The following is a 19,082-nucleotide window of genomic DNA, read 5'->3' as shown; positions in this document are numbered from 1 at the left end:
AAGATCAGAGAGGAAGTGTGCTGATGCCAGTTTTCAAGATGATGTACGGAGCTGTAGTAACTGCACAGGGATAAAGTCGAAGAGCCATATCATAAAGATGTAGGAAAGAGTTAGTTTAAGAAGAGAGATGATGATCAGTGAGCAGCAGCATGGCTTAATGCTGAGAAAGAGAAGTATAGATGTAATGTTTACTTTGAGAGTGTTGATGAAGAAGTATAGAAATGGTCAGACGGGGCATCACTGAATGAATCTGCAGAAAGCATTCAGTAGGAAAGAGTAAGCGAGTGGCAAGAGAGGAACTGTAGTACTGCATGAGGAAGTCAGGGGTGGAAGAAAAGTATGTGAGGGTGGTGCAGGGCACCATGAGGATAGTGAGTGAGTAGTGAGGTGTGTAGTAAGAGTGACAGATGGGTTCAAGGTGTGGGTGGAATTACATTACTGAACTATGATGTTTGCAGTTGAGATTTTGATCTGTAGTGGGAGTAAGATGCAGGTGGAAGAGAACCTGGGCAGGTGGAGGTATGCTGTGGAGAAAAGAGGAATAAATGTTTGTAGAAGCAGGACAGGGAGAAAGGTGTAACAGCAATGCTTCGAGGGGTAGAATTATGGTATGATGTATGTGGCATTAACAAAAAGGAGGCAGAGCTGAAGATTTTCATTGAGAGTGACGGGAACAGACAGGATTAGAAATAAGTACATCAGAGGGACAGTTCAGGGTGAGCAGTTTAGAGATGAAGAGACAAGGCTTTGATGGAGGGATAGTGAATATATTCAACACGGCATGTTGAAGATGGAGCTGAAAAGAGGAAGAACACAGTGAAGATTCATGGGTGTAGTTAAGGAGGACATGTTAAGGAGGAAGATGCTAGAGATAGAGTGAAATTGAGGCAGATGATCCACCTCGGTGGCCCCTAAAGGGATCAAGCAACTTTGTATTTGCTCGACAACCTCATGGCTCAGTTGCTGCCAAAAAACAACAAGATTGCCATGCATGTGTGTCCAAGACACAGACCAGTTAAAGACCTTATCCATTAAAAAAAACAAAAAACAAACTAGAGTTTGTCTCTCTATTTGTAGTTTTAACTCTTAGACATACAGGCTAACAGGAGGCAGAACAGATGTGGGCAGAGCAGACTTTTTTTGGAATCAAAGTGCTAAATATAAACTACTGCGTTACATCTCTTCCCCTCCCTCTCAAGGCCTATCATTCAGCCGAGGTGCAGGAGGAAAGGATGGTTGAAATATAGCCCTTGGTCAGACGTGACCGGTGACAGGCGGTGGGCTGGGAAGTGGGGGCTGGGTCACTGCTGGAATGGGCTGTAGGAGTGGAGTGGTGTCTGCGGACACTGGCTTAGGACTAGCAAAAATGGCACAAGAGGTGGGATGGTTCATGGAAGGAGGGGAGGCATTTTTGGAAAGAGGCCCACTATTAAAGGCAGGGGGTGTTGAGACAGACAGCAGACTGTTTGGGAGCAAAGAGTCACACAATTTGAAGAGAGGAGATTGATCAGGATGCCAGAGCCAGTCAAAAAACCAAGTAAGTGGACATATTCGACTACCTTAGCAAACAAAGATGGAGCAATTTATTTCTCATCTTATTTAATGTTCCTACTGTTCTGTCACATGCCTGCTTTGAGCAAACTAATCCATGAATCAAAAGGTTTGCCATAGATATGAGTTCTCTTAATAACTGTAAACTTTTAGATACACTCTTTATTGTGATATTACCACGTTCTACCTTAATATCTAGTCAGAAGAACAACAATATGGCAAGACATGTGTAAAAAGTACATGTGAGAAAAAGCTGAGATGGGCCACACCCCTCTTAAGCAATGAACCACAACTAAACTGCCTGCCAAATACCTGCATATCATTTTCGTTATAGACGGTGACACAGCCTTTGTTTTTTGTTCATAGTGTTTTTATATGAAAAGTTTTCTAAACAGACTTAAAACATCATTTTAAATATAAAGCTTATTTATTCCCACGCAATGACTTTAACCTGTGTAACTGAGAAATGACATTTGGAAAACATAAAGAAAATGTAGCTCTTCCTTTTCATGATTATTAAATGAAAGGTGGTTCAATATGTTCACTTTGTACAGCTTAAAGATGTGTAATGCAGTTGACCAAGTAAAGTAGCAGTATTCTTCTTCCATCCCCTCAAATTTAAATATATTCCATGGCTTATTAAGGTGCCACAAGTGCCTTTATTAAAATGCTTTATCAGCCATCATGTAGCCAGGAAGGGAAAATCAGAACCTACTACATTCGTGTGCATGCAGTTGTTGTTTCTCATCAGAAAACACTCTGAACTTGAAGCCCTTTTTGGTCTCGTCAGTAGCTCACTTACAAATCTCGCGGCGCAGGTGGAAACATCGTCTGATGTGAAATCGACACTGTCACATTTCCAGCATCACTGCATTCACAAAATGATTCACTGATCCAAAAATGCCCCGCAGGATTCCAACTTGACAAATGACTTTCCACAGTTTTCTTTGCGCTCTTGAGTGGGAAATGAATGGCCGCTTGAGGAGCGAGAAGCCTGACATGTCACATATCCGATGACAAAGAGTGCAGCCCAAATGGCCAAGCTTGTGTGCGTGTGTTAAGACCTTTAGTGTCAAGGACTTGTTCAGGACAAATTGTCTTGAGCCCATAACATTACTGACAATTACTATCAGTACAGTGCGGTCAATAAGATTGTTTTCAGTCAAACATTTAAAGACAAGAATAAATACAGCAACAACATTAAGAAAAGCTGTAATAATATATAAATGAACACATTTGGCTGCAGAAGGTGCATTCAGCTCAATCCTAACCTTTAACACTAATCACTTGTTAATGTGATTGAATTAAACAGAGATTAAACTGTAAATGCCAACATTTAACCCGGTCATCGTGAGATTCAGCTGAAATAATTTGCTAAACATATCCAAAAATAAGGTGAAATTAGGTTTAAAAGACCACTAATCAGCTTTACAATTACTAAAATTCTCTAAAAATAAAACTCAAGGGAGTCTATTTGACCTTAAAGCCAGACAGCAGTATGAAAATTAGAACAGTACAGATGATTGACAACATGACAAGAAGGGCACATTATTCTTCCTCTCCCTTTAAAGTCACAAAAATAGCATCCAGCTAATCCCTCAACTATGATACCTGCAACCCCTGTTGCAGCTTAAGCCTGCCAGCCTCATTTATTAGTCCAGTACATATGCATCCTATATTTAAACTCATACTTGCGGGGCCATCTGTTAACATGTGGAGGGCTTTTTTTTTTCTTTTTTTGGTTTGTGTGTGGTTTGGTGAGGACTCGCTGAAGACTGTCCGCCTGCATTACGCCAGCACAAAGTGTGCGATTCATAACCGTTAAACCATTAAACATGTCAGTCAGTCGTGTCAGTCACGCTCCCTGTTTTTAGGCTTCTTGTAAAGATGACAAACACTTAAGAGTTGCTGAAGAAATTTTTTCAGTCTTTCAGATTAAAAGTGTTTAGCTTGTACACATACAGTACAGCACTGTTAATGCTTGTTCACGTTCCAGAATGTGCTCCAGAATTCATTTTTGTCTTCTAACTTGATGTTTGTGCTCTGACAGGATCTGTGTGGAGTGGCAAAAGGCAAATTTATTGGTTTTCAGTTAGCCCCACCCAGTGTGCTGTGGACTGTACAACATTTTTCACCCTGGGCAGCCATGCTGAGCTCATGACTCTTCTAGCTTTGCTGACATATTCATACTTATTGTTGCCCCCATATGTCTTGTTCTTTCTTCAGAATTTCTTCGGGCATGATCTTTGTTTTTTGAGCAGAGAGAAATTAACCAGATGAAAAAAAGTTTAAATAATGTCAAATCTCACAGATATTTGTCATTTAGTGTTTTTACAGCATGATCAAATTCTAATCACTGAATTGTCGGTGAGATGATGGTATCTGTGTTCACTGCTGGCCTGGCAGCATATGAGCTTTAAAGAAAGAAAGTTAAATTGACACATCAAAGGTTTGCTTTTAATTTCCAACCCACCCTCCCCAGTTTCAGCATTTGCCAGGAAACCAAAGACTCAAGAGGCAGAAGAGGGGTCCTCTGTGATCTTTGAGGCAGAGACCGAAAAGCCAGACGCTAAAGTAAAATGGCAGTGCAACTCAAAGGACATTGCCAGCGACAGCAAATACATTATTGCAGCCGACGGGAACAAGCACTCGCTCACTATAAAAGTTATTACCAAAGAAGACGCCAGTGTCTACGCAGTGATCGCTGGGGGCTCAAAGGTCAAATTTGAATTGAAGGTGGTGTCTCAACCAGGTGGGAGATTGCGATGCTGCTGCTGTGCATTTGAGGTCTCTGTGTGCTCACCTACGGGCTGTAATGTCATCACTGTGCACAAAGCAAAATGGAGCACTCGATGCAGAAAACCACTGAAGCAGTAAATAGTTGACACACTGCATGCACTTGATGTTTCTGCACATTCTGACAGCACCCTCTGACAGTACTCAAAACCAGATCTCTGAAACAGCTTGTATGCTGTGCATTTGAGAGATGTTTGCTTTAAAAGGATCAGTTTGACATTTTGGGGAATGCATCATTTCTTTTCCTGTCGAGAATTAAGTTAGAAGATTGATGAAACTCTCGTATTTGACAGCTAGATTCAAGGTTATAGTCAGCAGACAGCTGGCTTAGCATATAACTCATACTGTATTAAGGGCAGCTACCTTGACTCGGTCCAAAGATTAAAAAAAAACATCAGACCACCTGTGCATGAAAGGGCACCTCTATAGCTCACTGTGAAGTTGCTGGGGAACCAGAAATGACTGTGTCGAACTTTGTCTTGACCTTTTTTAAAAAGAGACATCTATAAAGGTTTAGACCCTCAGAAGTGGCCAATTGTTATGTGGTTAAATATGTTTTGTAGTTGTGCATACAAACTTAGGAGAGGCATTCTTATGGGGCTAGAGTAATCAACTTAAAAACTTGTTTTGTGTTCTGTTGGATTTCAGTAACCCTGCTGCCCCCGTCCCTGCTGGAGTCACAACGTGATCAGCTGTTGGCTCATTAGAACAAATCTATGACATTCAAGCCTGGTTCCCTGAACGGAAAGCTCTGTATTAAGGGACTTTAAAAGCTTGAGTGTCGTCACACTGTGTTTTCCCCAAACATGACATTGTGATTTTTTAACACATCAAAAGATCCTACTGAAACTACATGAGAACCTACGTGGTCCACTAAATCAAAAATAATTGTCCCAGAAGGGACTTGAACACTAGTCAGCTGGCGTAAGGGTCTGTGACATTTGGCTTTGTCGCTATAACTGGAAACAGGCCTTCATGTTGTTTCAGTAAGACTTAAATTGTACATAACAGATGGTGGAGAGAGAGAGAGAAGTCATCCAAGCCAGTGGTCGGATGACTCGTTGTAACGTGACTAGAAATTACACAGCTTCCTTCAGTTAGTTGCATGCCTGTGTCCTGGGGACTGTTGTCTCTAAATACAAATGATATTACAACAGCAAGTTTATTTCCCAAAAAGTCCAGCTCTTCATTTGAGGCCGTGAACACACCTACTCACTCGTTTAACTTCACTCCTTTTGTCCTGTATTTTATCGCACCTGCACAGCACTCTAATGTACATTGAGATGATTGCCAAGTGTGTCACGGAGCAACATTTGTGCTATTGCATTTGTGTTCGTTTATCAGTGTGGCCCTTTGGCTTTAGTAAGATGTAAACAAATGTCAAAGAAAGACAGCGGCCAAAGTGCCCAGTGTGCTATAAGGGACTGGCCACAGCTGTCTGGGGCTCATATCAAAGCCACCTTTACTCTGTTTGCATGACGACCTTGACCCACACCAACGCATTATTTCCTCATGAGTAACCACCACTTGACTGGCACTGAGGAAAGGCATGAGAGGCAGCTGATAACACATGGAAAGTCAGCGGGCCTTTAAAAAATGATAAGATAAAAATATTTTGGTGATGAATGTTGGCCAGATACCTTTGTGGAGATAGGTTAATTGAAAAATCTAAATTGCCCATAGGTGTGAATGCAGGAGTGAATGTGAGTGCGAATAGTTGTCTGTCCCAGTGTGTTAGCCCTGCGACAGACTAGCGACCTGTCCAGGGTGTACTCCGCCTCTCGCCCTATGACAGCTGGGATAGGCTCCAGCGCCCCCCGCGACCCTGAAAATGATAAGCGGAAGCGAATGGATGAATGTTGGCCAGAGAGTTTTTGTTGACAAAACACAAAAATGTTTTCACCTCTCGTATTATTTATGTTGTTTCAAAGACTAAAAACTCACTGTTTGGAGCTGATTCTTTGTTGAGAGGGGAACAGTGAATGGACTAAACGTATGATTGTCGTTTCTCTGTGCCTCTCAAATGTTTCTTGCTATCTTCAGCTGAGGCCCCTGCTGATGGAAAACCAGAACAAGCCCCTTCTCAGCCTGCAGTAGCCCCAGTACAAGAAGAAACTCCTGCCCCAGCACAAGCTGAGGGTAAGTTCATTTTTATCACTCAGTGATTCCTTTGTTCTCTTACCAGCTGTCCATTTTTATAAAATATGCTGTGAAAATCATTCCCCGAATGCTCAAAAATGCCCCCAAATATCCCATAACTGTACATGTGTACTCCACAAAGACTTTGAAAACAGCTGCCATTTGTAAGAAAAGGCATTGCCTGGATGCTATTTTAAGTTTTGCACATGCTATGTTTAAAGAAAAGGTCTCCAAGGTCCTGTAATTCCATGTAGCAGGGTGAATAAATACAGGACCCCTCAGACTTTTTAATGACCTTCTTTTAAAGAGGATTTCACATTTATTTTTACTGTAGTAGAGTAATGTCAGATCAAAAATTGTCATATTCTATTTAACAACAACAGCAGAAAGTTGAATGGTTTATGTCATGTGCCTCTATGTGACAAGTGCATTAAGGAGGCAAATACAGGACACAGGAAATAACCTCAAACAATCAGCAAATCCAAACATTTGCCAGTGAAAAGTTGCCAGAAAACATTAGAATGAACCTCAAAGACAGTGAGCAAGTTTACTCAACAAAGGGCAAAAGGCGACTAAGACAAGACAGATGCAGAGGGATGATTGGGGCAAAGAGGACATACAGCTGAACTGGACAAGACAAGAGATGAGAGACTACCACAATAAAACAGGAAGTAACACAGGCACAACAACAGCCACACACAGAGACTTGACAACCTGACATGAGGAACAATATAGTGACCACAACAGTAACTGAAACTAAAAACCCAAGCGTGAACACGAATTAACATGCACAAAGCTGAAAAACAAAACAATAATAAACAATTTAGGAATGACCCCGAGGATCATAAACAGAACACGAGGGACCGAAATATAAAAAAGATTGGGTCAGCAGCCCAGGACCATGATAGGTTTGCCTTAACTCTCAGAGCTAAGCTAATCATGTGCTATTTTCAACATAATGAAAAACCCAAACATTTTTATAATTGAAGTTTATGCTGTAGCATTGTATTTTAATCCCGTCGGTTTTCAGATGCACATCCTCCAGACACCAGACAGGACCTGACTGGACTCTTCACAGAGAAACCTCAGAGTGGAGAAGTCACTGTAGGTGAGTGGCTTCAAAATACAGGATATAAAATTAAATACATTTAATCCTTAATCTAATCCCACATAATTAACCAGCTATGTATAGGAAGGGTGGACACACAAAAGCAAAGATACTTGTAATGAAAATACTTAAAAAGTAGAATATTGTATCCTTTTAATAAAAAACAAAAAGAAGCTATATCGCACAATGAATGTAATGTGTATAATGTGCGCTCAGTAAGATGATCATTTGTAGAAAAGGCAAAGATGCCATCAGATATGAGAATCAAATCCAAGCCTTGTTTTCACACAGGTGAAAACATCACTTTTGTGGCTAAAGTGAACGCTGAGTCGCTGCTGAAGAAACCCACGGTCAAATGGTTCAAAGGGAAGTGGATGGACCTTGCCAGCAAGTCTGGAAAACACCTGCAACTGAAGGAGACATATGACCGCAACACCAAGGTGGGCTAATGCTAAAAAGACATCACAACAAGCAACACTAGAAGAAATTTGGAATAACATATGGTAAAAGCTATGCTTCCGTTCAAGGAACACACAAACGCAAGGGCTCATGTTGTTTGTCACTAAAATGACCTTAAGGCTGGAATATGTAGCATTTCACGCTGAAGCAACCGACATGTTTTGCAAGTCCTGCCCTTCTCACTCTCAGTTGGGCAACATCTTGCCTCAGGCATTTATCCTGAAAGCACGACAAACCACAGGCACGCTATCTTCGAGGTAATGACACAGCAGTGACACATCTAACCTGTTCGGAAACCCAGAACTTCAGGGAAACTTAGAGATTTCAAAGGAAAGGAGGCAGGGAAAATCAGCAGACACCTTCCTAAAAACATCCCACATACACACAGCAAAACACATTATATCTCCAAACACATTAAATCTCACATCTCTTTGCACACATGTGATTGCAGGTCTACACATTTGAGATGCACATCATTGCTGCCAAGGCTAACTTTGCTGGAGGTTATAGATGTGAGGTTTCATCCAAGGATAAGTTTGACAGCTGCAACTTTGACCTCACTGTTCATGGTGAGTGTCCTTATTTTATTAATGTGACCCTCTTTTTATAATACATACACACACACACACACACACACACACACACACACACACACACACACACACACACACACACACACACACACAAACATATATATATACATGTATACATGCACCACAGTGATTTATGGTATTGGACACTTTCTTTCAGAGGCTCGTGCTCCAGAGGGCCTGGATATAAGAGCAGCTTTCAGACGCACGTAAGTTTTATTTTAAAAAATTTAATTAAATAATAATATATGTCATTCCAAGAATAAACAAAGTGATGTGACATTTTTAAAAAGATTTTAAAAAGTAAATTGTTTATATGAGTTGTTCATTGAGAGTTTAACTTCCTCATCCCATTTCTTTAATGTCACAGCTATAAAATTCACATTCCCTTTATAAAACTATTTATAATCCAGTAATCAGTCACACTTTTTCTTCAATTTTGTATTACCAGGCTGACTATATTTTAATAAAAGTGAAATATTGTCATATGTGAAGGGTACATTTTGATACATTTTTTGTGATCTGTTTTCTGTAATCTCGTTTTATAATCAGAAAACCATTTTATTTTGGATTTGTTTCATATGAACAAACCAGTTTTTGCCCTCTGTAGAAAAATACAGAATATTTCTAAACAGTCTAAAGATGGCTATTTAAAGGAAGGACTGAATTATTTCATTAGATGAGCTGGATTAATTACTTCTGCATGTTTTCGGTAGATAACAGAAACACTGAAAACCACTTAAGTACCCATAGGCAGATATATTTTTGCACATGCTTTAAATCAGAGTCAATGGGGAACAAAACTGCAGCCATCACTTTGCCGTCAGCTTTGTGTATGATAGCGAGGACTCAGTACATTATAAAGTCAATGCACAAGTACAGTTGCTAATAAACTGCAGTGGATTATTGCTGTCTGTGAAAAATAACTGTGGAAATGCTAACCTGTCAGGAGTGAAGGCGGTAAGAAGAGAAGTGGACCAGGAGCAAGGTAGTAAAAGTGTTTGTTGCAGCAATTGAGGCCTGTATTCAAACTCTGAGGACTTTGTTAAAGAACAGAGAAATCAGGATGCAGATCAGAGACTCCTCTCTCTTCTGCAGCCTGCCTTTTCTCTGCCAAACAAACCCAGTGTTGTGAATGATACGGCCTCCCTTTTGCAGATTTTTGAGAACGACAACAGAAGGAAGACCTTGAGAGAGAGCTAAGTGTGGGACTCAAATTCAAAATCCAGAATGCAACTGCTAATTATAGCTGCGATTGTGTTAATCTTCGGCTCTCCATATGTGGAGATTTGAGCTATTAAACTGTTAAGTGACATGCCGCTAGTTGCATCTGTCAGCTCCCTCTGATCTCCTCCTGGGTCTTCATCAAAACACCAAAGCCAGCTGCACAAACAGCTACATGGCAGAGTGAAATTGGACGGTGGTTTGATCATACTGAAAGTGCAGGATGTGCTAAGACACAGGCTTTTCAGTAGCCGAGCTCTTCCATAAGGGGTTGCCACACAGAGGAAGTGCAGCTATGGTGTGTTGTAACTCCACCGCATAAACCAGAGACTCACCTTCTAATCCTGCTGCCGGGTCACAGTCAGGAGACAAATACACAGTCACGTCTACTGAGCCCTTGTTTTTATCTGTTATCCCACTCATGAGCAGCAAACAGAGCCTATACCGTACGGTGACTTGTGTTTGCTTTAACCTTCAGTGTTTTGCTTTGTTCTTGCGTGAATGAATGCTGCTGCTCATGGCTTGAAGAACAGTTCTATAGTTTTGGGAAATACAACTTTTTGACTTTGTTTCCAGAAATGAAGTAAAGTTATCCTAATGTAACAAGAATGGAAGGAGATGTAAACGGCTTGCCTCGATGCCTTAGGCATGACTGGCTTTGCTGTTTTGCTCTTTGTTAAAAGATGCTGGTATAAGACAGATACAGCCATTCCGCAAAAACAAGAACACCATCTTGTGTAATTTCTAAACTTCCATGCAGTAAACTATTTGAGTTTCAGCAGGGATTATAGTCACATTCAGATGCACACTGGCAGCTGTGGGCACCACAGTTGAGCAGTTATTCCTGTTAAACTTTTCCAAGTCTGCTTCGAGTCCGGCTGGACTCATGAAGCCGGTATGCAGTATTTGTGGAGCTTTGTGGATAAGTTTCCACCTACAATAACTGGACCAAACAGACCCCGACCCCCCTGACTACACCAGCATAAATAAATGTGTATTTCCCAAAATGAAAGCTGCTTCCTTAAACATGGCAACATCTGTCTTTCCAGACAAAAACATCTGCCTGCACTTCACATCTTTCCATTTGTTTTCTTTTAGTTTCGGCGTGTCCAATCCAGTTTTTTTTCTTCCAACATTTTGATATGCAAGTCTCTCCCTTGCATATTCGAGTAAACAGGAAATGATTTACCGAGTCTGGGAATGTGGATTTGTTTTATTTAAAATAGACTATTTCTGTTTAGTAATAACATTTACTTATTGAAGAAATGAGAAAAAGGTAACCTACTGGGTTGTTGATATTTTCTGATTCCTGCAGTAGCACAGACGGAAATGATGACTCAGGAGAGCTGGACTTCAGTACTCTATTAAAAAAGAGGTAAGCAATTACAAACTAATAAACAAAAAAATTCTAATTATTTATAGTCTTTCAGCTTTTGTTGTTGTTTTTTTTGGGGGGGGGGTTGCCCTTTATAATCTAAAACTCTCACGCTTTCATTCCTTCTGGATCTCCTTGCATCTTCAGAGAGTAAGCTACTTCTGCATTTGCAAACTAAAAGTTGGAATGATCACGGATCTGCAACCAAATAAGCCTGAACACAAACTAACAATGCACAGTGATAATTTAAGGTGGCATGATGTGTTCATTGTTTCCGAGCTTATACATTTGTCTGTCACGCAGAATAGAAAAAAGTGTTACCATTTTTTAAACGTATACACATGATTTTCCATCACATAACATCCTGAGTCACTTTGTCAGATCCCATTGTTTTTCCTGACACTTTAAATAAATCCCCTGCTCACCACTGTCACAGCCCCGAAGATCATTTCACTCAGTCTATAATAAGTCTGACAATACTTCCACCTCCGTGCACCTACATTTTTCTTTGAAAGTCTTCGGGGTTAACACATGTCACATCCCTAAAATCCGCATATATGCCTCACTATGAGCAAACCCTGTGTTAAAATCCTAACAATGCATGCTTTGTTAGCATATGAGTCATTTTTGACTGACGTTGTGACTCAGGTTTAGCGTGTGCACGATTGCTTCAGTGCATTTTAACCATTGTAATGATATTTAATGTGCTTTAAAAGCATATTTCTAATTTGCTGATTGCATTGCTTTTGAAATGCTGTGTTTTAACTTTTCTGGTTTGTTTTGCCATATTTGCCTCTTGGGTTCTACCTCTGAATGAGCAGCAGTTTCTTAAAACCCTCAAATCGGTAAGAAACTGCTGACACGTTGTCTGAATGTCACTGGGAAACTTCTTGTTGTTCTGTGTTACGTGTTTTTTTTCCCCCATGACAGCAAACATTTGACTGCAATAATTAATAGTAACGCTGAAATCACGATCATTCTTAGCTGATTAAGTGCTGCTAGTCTATTACAGAAGCATAAGCAAGAGTCAGTCATTTTGACAGTATATAAAACAAATGCATAATAATTCCCCATTACATGATGCACAGAGCAGGCAGACAGAGTTAAACAAAACTTTACTCAGGAGGCAGTCTCACACCAAACAAGACATCAGCAGCAAGTAAGCAACAAGGAAACAGATGACAGGTACACAGAGGTACACAAGCAGTGTGCACAGCTTAGATCCAAGGTATGAAAAGGAGACATTCTCATTTGTAGTGAAACTGCTCTAAAGAAAAAGAAAATGCACATTTTATCTTATTTTGATACAAATATGTTGATATTAATGTTTAATGGGGATCATATTTGCTAGGGAAATTTAAGCATCTCATAGTTTTTCACATCTATAACTTTTATTAACAGTGACACTCTCATATGGAAGGTGAGCAGCGCAACTGGACTGTATAAAAGTAATGAATTTCAGGCCTCAATTATGGTGCAAGGGAAAGCTGTTTTCTCTATTTCTTTTATCTATATTATTTCTGCCTCTTTTCTGGCAGCCAGTTCTTTATTTAATGGGGTTAGGCAAGTAGTTTAGGTGCCTAAACATAACCAAATAAATAAATAAGTTCACATAAAATTTTAAAAAGTAAAAAAAGAAGAAGAAGAAATACAAAGTAGGTATATATGGAAATATAGTACTACAAGTAAGTCAAACTCTTGCCATGCCTTCACCACCACTTTAACCTTTTTTTCAATCATCAAGTTTTTTGTTGTCTTCACTACCAAATGTAATTTAGTAGCGAAGATAATACATTGTTATGAAGCAGGGTACAGGGCTGTGGTTCAGGAGGTAGAGCAAGTCATCGACTAACTGGAAGGTTAGTCATAAAATCCCTGGCTGCTCAAGTTTGATATTGAACCCTGAGTTGAAGAATGAACATGAGAGAGAAAGCATTTAGGCGAGGGGAAAAAATGCTCGTTTAAATGTGTCTGTAAATGAGACATGTTGTACAATGCACTTTGAATGCCTAAGTAGGACAAAAAAGTGCTCTATGAGAAACTGTCCATTAACAGCAGCACAAAAAATGTGCATGGGGAGCTTCATAGAAAGCCTTTCTCAGGTGGCTCAGTAATTTTGTTCTTGTAGTTTGTAATACTCCTAAATTCTTGAAATTAGCTTTACAATAACTACAAAATGAGATCAAGCCCATAATGACACAACAGGAGATTACAAAACACAATCGATATCGATCTGTTTAAGCTAATCGTTAGCTACAAGTCTGTAAACAATCTACTAAAATGACTCTTGAGCGGTTGCTTGTTAGTTTTTCAGTATCGAATAATGAACTGATGCATGCGATATCAATGAATCTGACTGTGTCAGTTTTGCCAGTGTGTTACAGTGACTGTCCCTGTTTTAACAGCCTGCTTCTTTTCACTTATTTGTGTCACTCGAGTGGTTTTAACATCTCTGTCTTTGTGTGTTAGAACCGTGCAGGTGCACACAGAGACCGATGTGGATGTGTGGAACATCCTCAGCCAGGCTCCTCCTACTGAATATGAAAAGATTGCTTTTCAGTACGGAATCACCGACCTGAGGGGCATGCTCAAGAGGCTGAAGAAGATGAAGAAAGATGAAAAGAAAAGTGAAGGTTGGTGCACTGAGATAGTAGCAAAACTAACACAATTTAAATGAAAACCTAACAGAGACTGATTATTTTATTTTATTTATGCTCTGAAACACAGCTTTCCTCAAAAAGCTGGATCCTGCCTACCAAGTGTCAAAGGGCCACAAAATAAAACTGGCTGTTGAGGTTGCCAATTCAGATATTGAGGTGAAGTGGCTGAAAAACGGGCAAGAAATTCAACCAACTGGAAGGTCTGAATACACCTTACCTGTGCACCTTTGCTAAGTTTTATTTTTATAGATGCAAGTATTTTATCTTAATCAGGGCCTCATGCCTCAGTTTGCAGGGTGAGCTGAGGGATACTTAAAATGCATGCAGCCTTCTGAATGAGAAAGTGAACGCTGTTTTATTTCTAAAGTTTTAAATAACTCTGCAAAAAAATAATCTGGTTTTTAGCAGGTCTTAAAATTAGTTAAATACAATTAAAGTCAGATGAACAACAGCACATATTATATATTACACTGTGTCAGTATTTATGTAACAAAGATTAAGGTGTGATGGGAGAGGAGTGTGTGGAAAAACTAAGTAACACTTCCACAGGAATTTGATTGATCATCGGTAAATGTGAGCGGCTTTATAAAAGCAGATGTTTTGGCAGTTTCTAGATCTGGAGCATTCAGATATATTTTAACACAATGAGAAGCAGGAAAGAAAACATCAGAGATCTTAGAGAAGCTATCATTGTTGCACATCAATCTTCACTTCAAACACGTTAAAGTCTGTCATTCTGCATTGGGGAAGCGTATATTCAGTTGTAAAACATTTAAAACAGCTGCCGATTTTCCCACGAGTGGACGTCCCATCAAATTCACCCCAAGGCAGAAAATTTGGAAAAACCCAACAACTACAACTCAGACTCTTACATGTTAAATGCTAAAGTTTGTTACAGTACAATCAGAAAAAGACTGAACAAGGCTGGCTTGCTTGGAAGGGTTGCCAGGAGAAAGTCTCTTCTTTCTAAAAAGATCTTGGCAGCATGGATTAGGTTGCATAGTTGCATCTCAACAAACCACGAGACTTCTGCAACAATGTCCTCTGGACAGACGAGACCAAAGTGAAGATGTTTGGCCATGTGGTGGAGGGGGTGATGATTTAGGGTTGTTTTGCAGCCGCAGGAATTGCAGTCACTGAATCGACCATAAACTCCTTTGTGTACCAAAGTGTTCTGGAGTCAAATATGTCAAAATTGCCAAAACTGGGGCATGCAAAAGGACAATGATCAGCAAAAGAATCAAGGTGTTGCAATAATCCAGTCAAAGTCCAGACCTCATGGGCATAAATAAATGCCCACAAGCCTCAATGACCTGTATTAATGTTGCAAAAAAGTGAGTCAAAATTCCTCCACACCAATGTGAAAGCCTGATAAAGTCATACCGAAAATGATTACTTCACATTATTGCAACTAATGGTCTTTCCACAAGCTATTGAATCATGGGCTGTGCTTAGTTTTCACACACTGCTTCTGCATTTTGCAGTTCTTTTTAATGTGTTGTTGTTCATCTGAAATTCTATTTAAATTATTTTAGAAGATGCTCAGGGTGGCTTTTTATTATATTCTGTTGCAAAACTTTAGGAAGAACATACTTAACTATATTACTGATTGTTTTTCATTTCTCTCTTTTGCCTCTCCATGACCAACTTCCCTAATTTGTGCCTTTATTGCGTCATTTGGTTAAATCGATAGCAAGTAAGTGTCATAAGTAATACAAAACATTTCCTTTCCTTCTCACACGCTATATTGTGGTTTTAAAAAACAAATAAAAACAGTGTTTTCATTGTGTGATAATCTTCCTCCCTGTCAAGGTACATATTTGAGAGTGTTGGCAACATGCGGTACCTCACCATCAACCACTGCTCCCTGGCAGATGATGCAGCGTATTCCTGTAAAGTGGGAGATGAGAAGTGCACCACTGAGCTCTTTGTTAAAGGTATTTGATGTTTTGAGAACATTCACAGCATACCCGTTCCAGCACAGGTATGCAAAAACAGAGATGTTCAGCTAAATCACATGTTCTTATCTGTTTTGTGCAGAGCCTCCTGTCCTGGTAGTGAAAAATCTGGAGGATCAGATGGTCATGAAGGGTGAGCGGGTGGAGTTAGAGTGTGAAGTCTCAGAGGAAGGAGCAAATGTTAAATGGTTAGATGTTTTTCTTTACACTCATGGCTAAGCAGCCAGTAACTGATCATCCATGTCCCAATTTATAAAAAAAAAGTGAATAATCATTATTAAATAAAATAAATGAATCATGACTGAATAAAAAAGTATTCAAAGTGCCATCTACCATTAAATTATATTTAATCGGGTTAAATTTAGGCTCTCTTTTAATTTGCTGGATCCTTAACAGTTGCTCAGACACCCCACAGATGGCATCTGAGGATGTCATGTCTGCAGGTAGATACCAGGCCTCAGAGACTGTGAAATGTTGCTACAAGCTGTGAATTATCATCTCAATGAAAAGGTTGCATGAGCCATTCAGTATGTCCCTCATGACCTTTACCCGAAGAAGAAAGTTGCTGCTACAAATGTATACAAGATATTATTGTCTGGCCAGTGTAGGTTTATTGAAACAAAGTACAAAGATTAAATGTATCAGATATAATAATAATAATAATAATAATAATAATAATAATAATAATAATAATAATAATAATAATAATAATACATTTTATTTAAAAATAGCACCTTTCAAAGTACCCAAGGACACTGTACAACAGATAAAACACAGAAACTGGAAATATACACAATAATAAGAATAACAGATAAAAGATATACCACCTCTGTATTACAGTTCTCTGTGGTTCTATGTATTCCTGAATTACCTGTTAATCTGAAAGGTCACCTTGTGTATTTAATGGAGTGATGCAAGTAGACCTAAACCTGCCAGTAAATTGAGTGAAGGAAATTTGTGATTGTGTAACTAAAATGCAAAAAAACAAAAAGAAACAGGTGGTTGTAACAAAGTGAGAATCATCTGAAAGTTCCAACTTTTGCTAAAGCGATAAAATAAGTGTATAACACAGGACTGCAGCCAAAATGCTTCAAACAAATAGTCAAACCTGAATTCTTTTGCAAAAATGGCCCAAACTGGCATGTGTATTAATTTGTACATGGTCCATCTAACTAAACAATGTATCCCATTTGTTGAAGTTGGGCTCATGTGAATTCAAATTGGATCAATTCTGAAATGCAATGTAAACTTTCTAACTTAAGATATTGTCTTTATTTCACCTATTGACCTGTACTCTGACCTTGGATTCTGGAAGCAGGAAATCTGTAATGTTGCAATGTAAAGTTACATGTTGTTTAAAGTGTAACACCCAGAATAACATTTTAAATTTTGTTCCACCGCATACTATGAAAAGTACACAAAAACTCACCAATGAAATGCACTGAACCATAATCAGACATGTTGCTAAGTGATGAAACCAACGCGTGTGTCATAATATTTTTAAGTGATGAAACAGATGAAATTTCTAAATGTCAAAACATCCCACAGGTCAGTGCTAAACCACCTAACATTGAAATATTAATCATTCAAGCTCTTTTATCTCAAGGGATGACTCAGTCATGTGTCTAAACATAGCAGGCAACTAAGCAAAGAAGTAATTTTAACTGTAACTCTTTAAGCTTTTTGTTACTAGCAGCCTGTTGCAAAAATAAGTAGTTTGTGGTGCGTGGTATGCAGTGTGTTCTTAAAAAATCTGAGGAATTTGGGCAAGTGGAGGACAAAAAAAGAAAGAACCTGCCTTAAAAAAATGTCTGCAGTAGATTAACAATATCTCACAGTCGTGTCCTTAAGATACAGGGGAAATGTCAGCTAAGCCCTGACACTGGCCCTTCAGTTGATCAGTCTAGTGTTCATCAAATCCTCATCACAAATGGTCTCGGTGGAAGTTTGGCTGACAAGAAGTCATTCTTGAGGAAGTGAAACAGGATAAAAAGAAGCCTGAGATTAGCGAGTTTACCTCAGTTGGACAGAAAGTAAGGTCTGATGAAGTGATGAATCCATATTAAAATTTGTGGGTACAAATAATCATCAGTGCATATGGAGGAGGTCAGGAGAGAGCTTCAACAGTGAGTATCTGCAGCCATCTGTAAAGCACGGTGGAGGCTCTGTCATGGTTTTGGGACTGCATTTCAGCCAATGGTGTTGGGGATCTTGTCAAAATGGAGAAAGATTGATGAATTAAATACTGATTAAATACAGAAAAGTATCCTCAGATTTTGATTTAGTGTGCAGTGCCAACTTACTTACTGTGATTTTGCCTTATGCTACATTTCCACATATGTTGGCACATGGTTTAGTAACATGTTTCACCATCTATTTACCATTTTCCTAGCAACATATTATGTACTGTACATAATATGATGCAAAATGTAACAAAAATCTAACGTCTAGCCAATTAGCTGTTTTAATTGTCATACTAGGATTCAGTGACATCAACATCCACAAGACGTAGTGCATTTTACCTCAAAAGTAGGCAACCTCTGAAAAATGGTTGAGCAGTGTAACTAGCTCTTTTTATCTGAAACGTTTCACCATGTTTGTTGATCATATTAATTTTAATTGTGGTTTTAATTTCTGTTCAGGGAGAAAGATGGTGTGGAGCTGACAAGAGACGAATCTTTCAAGTATCGCTTCAAGAAAGACGGCTGCAAGCATGTGCTGATCATTAACGAGGCCACCAAAGAAGACTGTGGCCACTACAAGGTTAAAACAAACGGTGGCGAATCTGTGGCAGAAGTCCTGGTGCAGGGTGAGTGTCAGTTACGCCGTACAAACCATATGAACCATTTTTGTCAGTGATGAATTTTTCAAGGTCGTATTCCCATACCTTACCAATAGCTCCGTGGCCTTGCCACTCTTGGTATGTGGTCTATCTTTAGGATATAGCACCTATCATTGTCCCAAGGTTGCTCCACAGATGTAAGAGCACATGTAAGCTAAAGTTAGAAGACATATATTTCACCTAAAGGGCAAAGAGTACTTTGTGGTTTGAAAGTATGTTTTATTATTAGATGGTAGATTTTCCTCTAGTACCAAGTCACAGCAGCTCGGTGATGCTGATGTAGGATCCCCGCTGGGCACAACTGAATTTTGTAAGTCTCCTTTTGAGAAATTAGTTAGATTTGGAACTTTTTTTTTCAATAACATGATGGTCTTTGGTAT

The 19,082-nt window shown here is 39.3% G+C and overlaps 1 protein-coding gene across 4 annotated transcripts in view; it reads left to right on the top strand.

Annotated features, from left to right (window-relative positions):
• Positions 1–1,385: 1,385 nt before the first annotated feature.
• Positions 1,386–19,082, top strand: part of mybpc3 (myosin binding protein C3) — a 33,484-nt gene continuing 15,787 nt past the window's right edge. The window contains exons 1-16 of one of the 4 annotated variants that reach the window (XM_026166493.1): positions 1,386–1,537; positions 6,391–6,486; positions 7,517–7,594; positions 7,886–8,034; positions 8,505–8,622; positions 8,804–8,852; positions 9,593–9,631; positions 11,183–11,242; positions 11,390–11,392; positions 12,064–12,087; positions 13,712–13,875; positions 13,970–14,102; positions 15,596–15,598; positions 15,715–15,839; positions 15,943–16,048; positions 18,503–18,669. In XM_026166493.1, the coding sequence (XP_026022278.1) occupies positions 1,513–1,537; positions 6,391–6,486; positions 7,517–7,594; positions 7,886–8,034; positions 8,505–8,622; positions 8,804–8,852; positions 9,593–9,631; positions 11,183–11,242; positions 11,390–11,392; positions 12,064–12,087; positions 13,712–13,875; positions 13,970–14,102; positions 15,596–15,598; positions 15,715–15,839; positions 15,943–16,048; positions 18,503–18,669 (1,339 nt within the window). In that variant the 5' untranslated portion in view covers positions 1,386–1,512. The remainder of the gene's footprint in view (positions 1,538–6,390; positions 6,487–7,516; positions 7,595–7,885; positions 8,035–8,504; positions 8,623–8,803; positions 8,853–9,592; positions 9,632–11,182; positions 11,243–11,389; positions 11,393–12,063; positions 12,088–13,711; positions 13,876–13,969; positions 14,103–15,595; positions 15,599–15,714; positions 15,840–15,942; positions 16,049–18,502; positions 18,670–19,082) is intronic. The other 3 variants (XM_026166508.1, XM_026166500.1, XM_026166519.1) reach the window with 3 other exon arrangements.

This window comes from Astatotilapia calliptera, chromosome 1 (assembly GCF_900246225.1).
Source record: "Astatotilapia calliptera chromosome 1, fAstCal1.2, whole genome shotgun sequence".
In the NCBI taxonomy this organism is placed as follows: domain Eukaryota; kingdom Metazoa; phylum Chordata; class Actinopteri; order Cichliformes; family Cichlidae; genus Astatotilapia; species Astatotilapia calliptera.
The sequence above is the reverse complement of the archived record's forward strand: the minus strand, read 5'-3'. Positions and strand labels throughout refer to the sequence as shown.